Source organism: Solanum pennellii, chromosome 12 (genome assembly GCF_001406875.1).
Source record: "Solanum pennellii chromosome 12, SPENNV200".
In the NCBI taxonomy this organism is placed as follows: domain Eukaryota; kingdom Viridiplantae; phylum Streptophyta; class Magnoliopsida; order Solanales; family Solanaceae; genus Solanum; species Solanum pennellii.
Window position 1 is genome coordinate 872,046 of NC_028648.1, and position 10,085 is coordinate 882,130.

At 31.4% G+C, this 10,085-nt stretch overlaps 1 protein-coding gene across 1 annotated transcript; it reads left to right on the forward strand.

Annotated features, from left to right (window-relative positions):
- The first annotated feature begins 4,735 nt into the window (after positions 1-4,735).
- LOC107005627 (protein transport protein SFT2-like) lies at positions 4,736-10,085 on the forward strand. Its single transcript, XM_015204270.1, has 4 exons — positions 4,736-5,021; positions 7,304-7,571; positions 7,709-7,813; positions 9,700-10,085. The coding sequence occupies exons 1-4, from the start codon at positions 4,831-4,833 to the stop codon at positions 9,808-9,810; spliced, it is 675 nt and encodes a 224-aa protein (XP_015059756.1). The 5' UTR covers positions 4,736-4,830; the 3' UTR covers positions 9,811-10,085.

The following is a 10,085-nucleotide window of genomic DNA, read 5'->3' on the forward strand; positions in this document are numbered from 1 at the left end:
CAGCCCTTTTGGGATCTTGTGTATAGCGAAAGTTTTAGACAGATTTAAATTTTGGGAAGAGTCTTTTACAAAAATGCAAGATAAGGTTGTCTACACGCTATACATAGGCTCTTGTGGTTTGGTCCAGTCCTTCTGGGATCTTGTCTATACAGAGAGTTTTAGTGCACCAGATAGTCCTTAGAGGACATGATCAGGAATGATCTCTTTAAGATTACTTACAAACGAATTAAAATAAGATATTATTTTCAATGCTTCATTTATAAAAAAAAAATGGAAATCTCTTATGTTTTAAGTATCAAAATAATAGCTTAAATAAATCTAACGTGAAATAATAATTTTTTTTACGAAACATAAGTTCATATTTCTCTAGTATAATTTTTCCACAAGTTATGTTATGAAAGGCATAACATAACTTTAGTCCAAAGCGAAACAAACATTTAATTTCATAGCCCACAAATTATATTTAAAAAGTCGTAACTTAATTTTTGTTCAAATTTATGACGATATATTGGCTGTTATTTTTCATTAGCATGAATATAAGATAATCCTATACATCAAAATTTAGATAATTGTGAAGAAATCACCCTATTAATTACTTATTTACACCTTCATATATTTTAATTTAAATATGTTAAAGTGCTTGTTAATTATCAATTCTATAAGAATATGCAAAATAATTTAAATTATTCTATATGCTTTTAGATTATGTAATCACTTATATAATTGTTTTAGCCGCTTAACCAATCAAATGAATCCACATGACCTCCATCATCTCAAAGTTTTTTTGTTCTTTTTACCAAACTATCCCTTTCAAATACCCCTCATGATTTAATTTGATTATTTTTTTAATAATTTAAGAAATTAAATAGTATTTTTTAAAAAAAATTTGTGATCTTAAAATAAATATATATAAAATGTATTAAAATATAATTCTGATGAGAGTTAAAATAAAACAACTATCAAAGCAATAAAGAGACATTCTTTTTTTAAACGAATAAAAAAAATGAAATAGACAAACTGAAACAGAAAACGTAAGTGATTTAGTATTTGTTTAAATTTAGAGAAAGATTTTTAAAGTCGACGGATTTTCCTTTTACTATAAATTTCATTGTTGCCGGTATTGACATGTAGAACGGGACTCTATCTTTATTCTCGTCCGATTAATCAGTTCTTCAAAAGATCTAGTTTTTTTTAGAATAACCGAAAAAGAGTAAAAGGTTGTTAGTTTAATAATGTCTTGTTTCTATCTAAAGTGAGAAAGATATTATTTATCACTCAATAATTTATCAGTCTCCAATATAAATAACGAATATGAGACTGAGACTGAATGAAAAAAAAAAACTTAAATCATATAGAAAGGAGAGTAACAATTGAGGAAGGAAAAAAAAGGTAAAGAATAGAAGTTACATAAATTCATATATTATTAATACTACTATAAAAATAGTGATAGTACAAATTGTAATTAATTTATAGAAATGGTAATTTTTTATTTTTTTTTTGGATAAGGTATTTAAAATAATCCAATTTAACATGACAGTACATATAGGGAACAATGATAAGACTAATTGATGAAAATTGAACCCAACCAAAAAGGTCCTACTTCCCTATTAAGCAATATGTCACCATTTCTTTGTCATGTTTGGACTTTGAAACAAAATTTGAAAGATAAAATAAAATAAAATCTCATATTTTAAAAAATAAGATATGTTAAATGTGTTAAAATATCTTCTAATCTAAAATCGTTAATAACTAGGATAAAAATAAAACGCCATGTTAACAACAAAATAAATACTCTCTCAGTTCAGTATTTTTACTCGTTACGTTTTGACTTGATATCCCTTAAGAAAATAATTATTAATATAAGTATTTTACAAAACTAACTCTATTAAATGATGATTGATATTAGGTTGTGAAAAATGATTTGAAGAAAGAGTATTTAATGTTGAAGGTAAGGATAAAAAAATATAATAATTTTTTCTTGATATGTCAATAGTGACAACTAAAAATGAAAATTTATTTTAGAAAAAGTGAACGGAGGAAATATATGACACCAAATATATACGCTATAACACATAAATATGTCATTTAACTTAGTTTCATTTCGTATTTATGTCTTCCAATTTTGATTGTGCACAAGTAGACACTTAAAATGGTATAAGTAAACACACCAGTCCTACGTGACATAATACACATAGGACACAAACTTCTATATAGGATGTGTGTGTTTATTTGTTTAACTTTATATAAAAAAAAATTAAATATCTGATTGTGCAGATATAAAATTGAAGGCCGTAAATGTGAAATGAGATCAAGTTAAAGAACACATTTATACAATTACGCAAATATATAGTAAAACTCGAAAATTAAATAACTCTTAGTATAAAAATAGTGCTCGGTTTTTTATAAATCTTTGACTCAAGTGAAAAATTAATATATAAAACAAATACAATAGTAATAGAGAAGGCATGTTCATCAAAGAAGATTGTGATAGAGTGATAAGTACTTCTTAATTTTTAATCGGGTTCGATTCACCCTAGGTAAATAGTCACCTTTATTAGGAAGCGCTTTACCCTTAATGTGAGACTTTTTGATATAAATTTAAAATTAGTCGAGCTCTAATATGAACACAAGACACTGATTAAAAAACAAAAAAATAGAAAAGAAAAGAAGGCATGTTAAAACAATGGAAATGAGTATTATGGCAAGAATAATAAATGGATAATCCTAAAATTTAAGTGGATGGTCTTAGTGTTAACAAATGTACTTAATTAACAATCCAAAGTGCTAATCTATAATATTATATTGTTTGGTATTTTTAGTATTTAATGAGGTGGTCCACTTGAGGAAACAATGACTTAGACTTGTGAGTGAGATTGATCACAATAAAAGGTCCTCATATGTAATTACTATTTAGTCCTTGTGTTATCACAAAATATTATGGGACTTTTCCATTTTGAGTCACAAGGGCAACAACTAAAATAATACAACTAGTAAATTTTTTATTCTCCCTTTTCAAATGAAATTAAAAAAAAAAAGAATAAGATTCTTGGTGAGAGATTTAAACTTAAATTAAATGAAAATAATGTTTATTGTGAATTAAGTTAAGCAACTCCAAAAATGATGTACTAATAAAGTTATTTGGAATACAGTAATCTGATTAATAAAAATGTTTATTCATATTAAAAGATTTTCTTTTCTTAAGATTAAAACATGCAATCTCATCATATTCTTTGACGGTGATGTGTAAGTAAAATTGCAAGTAGTTGATATTAGCAAAAGATATTCGAAAAACTGCATTTTATCTTACAAAATTAATGTTGTACTAATATATTCATGTTTTCAATTAATTGGTTATTACAAATCAATAACATTGTTTAAGAACTTGATTGGATGTTGTTATATGTTATATTGTATTGTTGGTTTGGATAATTATTTATAGTGTTGTTTTATCGTTTATCCTTTTTTTTCATAGTAGTTTATCATGTATCATTTTTTTATAAGCAAATTATTGATGTGTGACATGAAATAATGATAAAAAATGATAAAATCTATTTAAGTATTGTTCATTAAAAAATATAATACAATTATAATATAATATATTACGATACATTATGAAATAATACGTAACAACTATTTAACACACTTTAACAGACTATTGGACTTATTCACATTTTCCTGGCCCAACAACCTTTTCAGCATTCTAGCCCAATAGAATGTTCAGAATTGGGCTTGTTAACCAGTTTTTAAAATTAAAATCAAATAACTTTTTCATTTTTTATGACGCATTTTTGGATTAAATTAACGAGATGAGATATTTATCACCTTCCATCATCAACAGATTTTTAAATAACTATATCAATCGAATATTTATCACCTCCCGTCAATGATAAATACGTTATAACTCTGTCAACCAAAGTTAGGACAAATGAAAAGAAATCATCTAGTCTAGGTTGTTTTTTTTGGTCACTAATTGAGTTTTGAACATAAAATTACGATTTTTAACCACTTCATTGACCACTATGACACGTCTTTGAGTCAATAAAGTAACTTTCTAATTATGAAAATAATTTAACAAGTTTCAGTACAATAAATTTAAGAAAAATACAATTAAAAATCAGTATTTTTCAATTGAAAAATAGTTTAGCAATTATTCCCGTTATATATTTAGACTGAATCAATGAAAAAAAATTTATAATGTTATCATATGTTTAAAATTTAAAAGCTTCACACTATTAATCAGAATCTGTTCTCGCCATGCATTTTCTCAATGAATTAGTTCGATGAGAAATAAGTGGGAAAAAATCATCTTCTATACTACAAATTTCTCACTTATTTAAAATTCACAATTGAAAAAACTTTTATTCTTAACAACGAAAGGATTCAAAATAATCGTAAATTATTCAAAATATATCAACTTAAACTCTCTTTTACATTTTTTATTCTAAAATGAAAAATTAAAAAGTTTCGCACTTTTAATGAGAATCATACATTTTCTCAATAAGCTAATTTAATAAGAAAAGAATGAAAAAAAAAATCATGTTTTGTGTCACAAAATTCTCAATGATTCATAATTCGAAATAGAAAAAGCTTTTACCCTTAATAACGAAAGGGTAAAAAAGGGTCGTGAACTATTCAAAATATATCAATTTTAACTCACGTTTACGTTTTTGGTTCAAATATGTCCTCGTTGTCGAAAATACACATTAATTATCGAAATGTACCCAAAATACCCTTGGGGTTAAACATTAGATCCCTTCACCACTCTGTTTCTGCCATAGCCAAAAATCGCAGAGAAATTCTCAATTTGTGAAGAAAGGAAGAAGAAGAATTATGCATAAAACAGCACAATCATGGTTTACTGGAGGACCAAGTAACGATCTGCAGAAGACCCCATCGTCTCTGTTAGCTGATTGGAATGCTTATGCTTCGACACAAGATGAAGGTTCATCGTCTGATCTTGGGTTTGATCTTGAAGCTGCTGTTAGAACGGCTAATGACAAAGTTTCCGGCACATTCAACGTGTAAGTGTGTAATTTTGTTAGTATTTGAAAATGGAAGATATTTGGATTAAACCCAGTTCGATTTTCGTTTTTTTTTTTTGAGGATTTGCTTGAAGAATTCGATGTTAATATAACTGAAAATGGAGATATATGGAAATTCAAGTATTTGGATGAAAACCCAGTTCAATTTTTGAATTTTTTGAGGTGTTGTGATGTTTGCTTGAAGAATTCACCATTAGTGTATCTGAATATGGGAATGTGATTCAACTATTAGATGAAAATCCAGTTCAAGTTTCAATTTTTATGATGTTTGTTTGAAGATTTCCCATTAATATATCTGAAAAGATGGGAATTCAAATGTTTGGATTGGAACCATGTTCAAAATTCAAACTTTTTGAGGCATAATGATATGTGCTTGAAGAATTCGGTCGTGATTGGTGAGATATCCCATTCAATTTGTTTTGTCTCAGTTTTTACTCCCTTGTCTGACAAGAATGGCGGGTTTTGAGTATCAGACGGAATGAACGTAAAGTTTTGATGTACATTGGGATGTAGATATTTTGAACAGGAGGGGGCAGCTTAATTTTCAATTTTAAACTTGTAATACTTAATACAAAGCAAATGAAAGTGATCTAATAACTTCCAATGAGTTTAGCTTTTTCCGTTGTGCCACCCCATTTTGATGTGGGATGTATGGACGCACATTTGAGACTCGGCACCTTGTCGAGGTATGTGCGTGCGCGCGTGTTAGAACAAGGATGATAACAAAGTCCAATTTAGATTCATGCCGAGACATTTAACTATAGAAGCTATTCATCTTGTAAGGAAATTGGTGGAGTAGTATAGGGAGGGGAAGAGAGACTTACACATGGTGGTGTTCATCAACCTAGAAAAAGCATACAACAGAGTCCTTGGAGGGTCATGTGGAGATGCTTGGTGGCTAAAAGTGTACTTGTATATTACATTAGTGAATTAAAGACATTTATGATGGAGTCATGACCCGATTGAGGATAGTGAGAGGAGACTCGGAGAATTGTCCAGTCAGGATGAAGTTGCACCAGGGATCAATTTTTAGCCCATTTCTGTTTGCCTCTCGGTGATGGATGGCATATCCAAGGGAAGGTGCCATGGTGTATGCTATTTGCTTATAACATAATATTGATTGGCGAGAGTTGAGATACACGATGGAGTTAACAATCAGGGGCGAATTTATAGGCAAAAATTGAGGCACGTGAACCCGTGGTTACTTAGTAAAACTAGGTATTCTATTTTTTTAATAAATCTCGGTGGAGTGTGTTCACTCTTGATAGATTTACCGATACCTTGCTTAAAGGAGGATGCAATTGAATTCTCTTAATGACTTTATGGACTAGTTGGTCAGAGTATGTGAAGTCACCGTTGATGAACTCAATGCGCTAAGTGCAAAAACATGGCCTCTTCAATAAGATTTTAACAGAAAAATCTTAAAGTACTTGAGGATTCAAGATACATGGTCGTAAGGTGTCAACTGATTTTGATTTTTGCTGGAGCATAGTAACGTGCGTGGGGTATTATCCACTTCATTCAATGAACTAGCTTAGTTCAAGATTCGTTCACAAAGTAAATTTGAAAGTCTTCACTAGTTAGTTAATGAGCAAGTCTCTCTTATTTTGCTTTGACAAATTTATTGAAAAAAATAAATAGGAGTAAGATTGTGATACATTCACTAAAGAAATTCCTTTGTAGCCAACAGTTTACCAAATAGTTATGAATTATCTCATGCTAGGATAAAGGAGAAGGGTATTTTAGTTGATGATCAGGGTGAAATACTCAAATAATGATTAGTAGAGAAAATGGTATAGAGGATTCATATAGCTGTCTTCTACTAGTTTGGGATTCAGCTGCAGCGACATGTTTGATTGATTCATATCGGTATAACGAGTAATGATGTTTGCTGGCTGTATTCACTCTTACTATTTTCAACTCAGTTGATGCTGTATCAGTTTTTGAAATTTAGGACAATGGTGTCTTTTTTATTGAACTTGTGTGAACTCTGAGATTGTTAATTGCCCGGGATATTTCATTATTGATTTCCATAGACCTAGTGGTATGATAATTTGGGCAAAGGTTAGTGGTATATTCATGCACCAGGTAGTACCCATGTAGTAATTTAAGGCAGGCGTAAGATGTTGCAACTAAAAAGTAATGAATTTGTTTTGTCTTGGGTGTTCCGATCTAATTAAAGTTGGTGAAATCCTCCAGGAGTTTGGGTTTTATTGCTCACTTGCTAATGATATTTGTTAACTTTTCCTTTTTCTGTACAGGGTTACTAAAGGAGTAAAAAACTTACCAGGAAGCTTCCAATCCGCAACCAGCAATGTTCCTTCTGGGAAGTCCCTCATGTACTTTGGCTTATTTCTTGCAGCTGGTGTTTTCTTCATCTTCATTGCATTCACTATGTTCCTCCCTGTCATGGTGTTGATGCCTCAGAAATTTGCTATCTGCTTCACAATTGGTTGTGCATTCATTATAGGCTCGTTCTTTGCCCTCAAAGGTCCAAAGAATCAGCTTACACACATGACATCAAAAGAGGTACTTAATCATCCTCAGTCTTGGTTTGCCATCTTTTATGTCTAACTAGCTGGTTTGTCAAAATAGATAAAAGCACCTTTCCCGTCCATTGTATTAGCTCAATTTCTGCAATCTCATTCTTCTTCTTTCGTCTCCAGAGGCTTCCTTTTACAGCGCTTTCTATCGGCAGCATGGTAGGGACTATTTACGTCTCTATGGTGCTTCACAGCTATATTCTTTCTGTACTCTTCTCAGTGATACAGGTATTGAATTCCTCGCCTTTTTTTTGGTTTTAATGCTAGTGCTACTTCTATTTAGCTAATAATTTGGCCATGATAAATTCTTTCGTTGGCCTCTTTAGATGGGAAACACAACAAACACTTTTAAGATTGTTAGTTAAATATTTCAGGGCACATAGCCCAGAAAAACAAAAAGGTTCTAGGACAAATAATATGCTACTATGAGCTTTCCAACTTATCAAGCCTTCACTTATTAAAAGTTCTATTCCGGACCATGTTTTTGTTATCTTTAGTAGCCATTTTGCCTTTTTTTTCTTGGAGAAGTGCACTCATGCCTGAAGCTATATATTTGACCACCCTGATTATTTGAAGTTTGCTATTCCTACTTCTTAAGTACAAGTCCATATTGCATAGATTATTTTAGCTTTCTTGACCTTATTTGGTAATTAAAGAAAGTCTTGTTGTCTACATGCTCCGATGCACGATAAAAACAAAGTCTTAGCTTGCATTGTCTCAATGCACGTAGTGATAATTCTATTCAAAATGACCCAAAGGATGGCTAAAGATTGTCGAGTAAAAGACTTCATAATATTGTGGGACATTGTGTCTTGCCTAAATATAAGCGTAGATTTTTCGGACCTACCAAATTACATCCTGTACTACAAGAAAGCTTTTTATACTGGAGCTTCTCCTTTTATGGAATGACTTTCGGAAGTCTCAAATCAATTTAGTCTATAAGTTTTATGTGTTGAAATACTCGACTCTGTGAGTGTTCCAATAAAAGATATTTGATTGCTCTTTTGTTGTATGATTTGTTGGATATCCAGAAGATCCTTCATGTAAATAACATTATAGACACCAAGTAACGTGGAATATTTTCCTTTTAGGATGTTGAGCTAACTTTCCCAACTCTGTTTTTTCGTAAATATTCCCTACCAAATGGGTTTTAGCTATGATAGCTTAGTAAGTGGATAGATGAGTGATAGGAGTCGCTATAAAACTGAATGACTTAGGAGGTGATGAAATAAGTGGAGTTCTGAGTCAAAGTAGGAACAACTGTGGTGAAAATCTGTATCATTTTTATATGAACTATGTTGGCTCCATCCCCTTGTTTTATCTATTTTTCGAGTGTGAATATCAATCTATAAAAGGTACCAAAGCACATCTTTTAGAACCATCTGAGAGGATGGAAGATGTTATTCCTCTTGACTCGAGTTGATTACCGTTCCTCTCTATAGAATTGTTAGATTTGTGACTTGACAACTATCCGTACCCTCCTATCCCTCTAAATCTTAGGAAAAGGTGAAAAGAAGGAACAAAACTTGCCAAGGGTGTGACCTAATGGTCAATGAAGTGGGGACAAAAAACACTTGGTGATTTCTTCCTATTTGTCCAAAGCTTTGGTGGATAGAATTACCTGGTGCATCATGCATGTGCTGGTGAGAGGTAGTAGGTACCCCGTGAAATTAGTTAAGGTGTACATTAGCTGGTTCGACACGACAATAATCAAAAAGAGAAAGAACAGAACTTATGGAAATACCAAAGAGTGGCCACACTTAAACACAGCCACAACACCCAAAAATGGTAATTGTGTGGTCTGAGAGCTGTTGCTTACATGCGTTTAGCTTCGACATTTTATCAAAAACCTTCCAGATAACCATCTTCAACAGTAAAAGAGACTGAACTCTGAAGTTAACCCCAACTTTTCACGGGGATCACTGGTGTAAGAACATATGGTACATTTGTTAACGAAATAGTATGCTGTTTCTACTAGTTTTAAACAAAAGAATCGATTTATTTTAACAACATTATCGCGTTCCCTCAGTTCAATGGATGTTACTATCTTTCAATGAATCTATCGGCTGTGCTACATATATAACTTATGTGCTCAACAATTCTGTTTTTGCCAGGTGCTTGCTCTATCTTATTATGTTATCTCCTATTTCCCTGGAGGTTCAGCTGGGATGAGATTTCTTTCTTCAACCCTTACATCCTCTATTTTCAGATGTTTTGGAAGGTGACAACGTCGCAGCACCCTCACAAATTTCCCTACTTTTCGAGAATAGCGTAAGTCTGACAACAGTATGTGTACTCTTCATGAATTGATTGAACGATAAATGATGAGTAGGGAATCAAGATTCCATTTTTTGGTACATGTTCTTGCCTTAGTTTTCGCATTTTAACTCGATTGCTATGTAGCTGGAGTAGTTGTTAATACTGTTATGATGTTTGTAAGACCAAAATCTAGACGTGTTGCTTTTTGGAGGGAAGAAATAGAAATTTATTTCGCATTTAG

Excerpts from the sequence above, each read along its gene's own strand:
- LOC107005627 (XM_015204270.1), top strand. The coding sequence starts at position 4,831 with ATGCATAAAACAGCACAATCATGGTTTACTGGAGGACCAAGTAACGAT. Across the intron at positions 5,022-7,303 it reads GTTTCCGGCACATTCAACGT|GGTTACTAAAGGAGTAAAAA; the intron begins GTAAGTGTGTAA and ends TTTTCTGTACAG. Across the intron at positions 7,814-9,699 it reads TACTCTTCTCAGTGATACAG|GTGCTTGCTCTATCTTATTA; the intron begins GTATTGAATTCC and ends TGTTTTTGCCAG.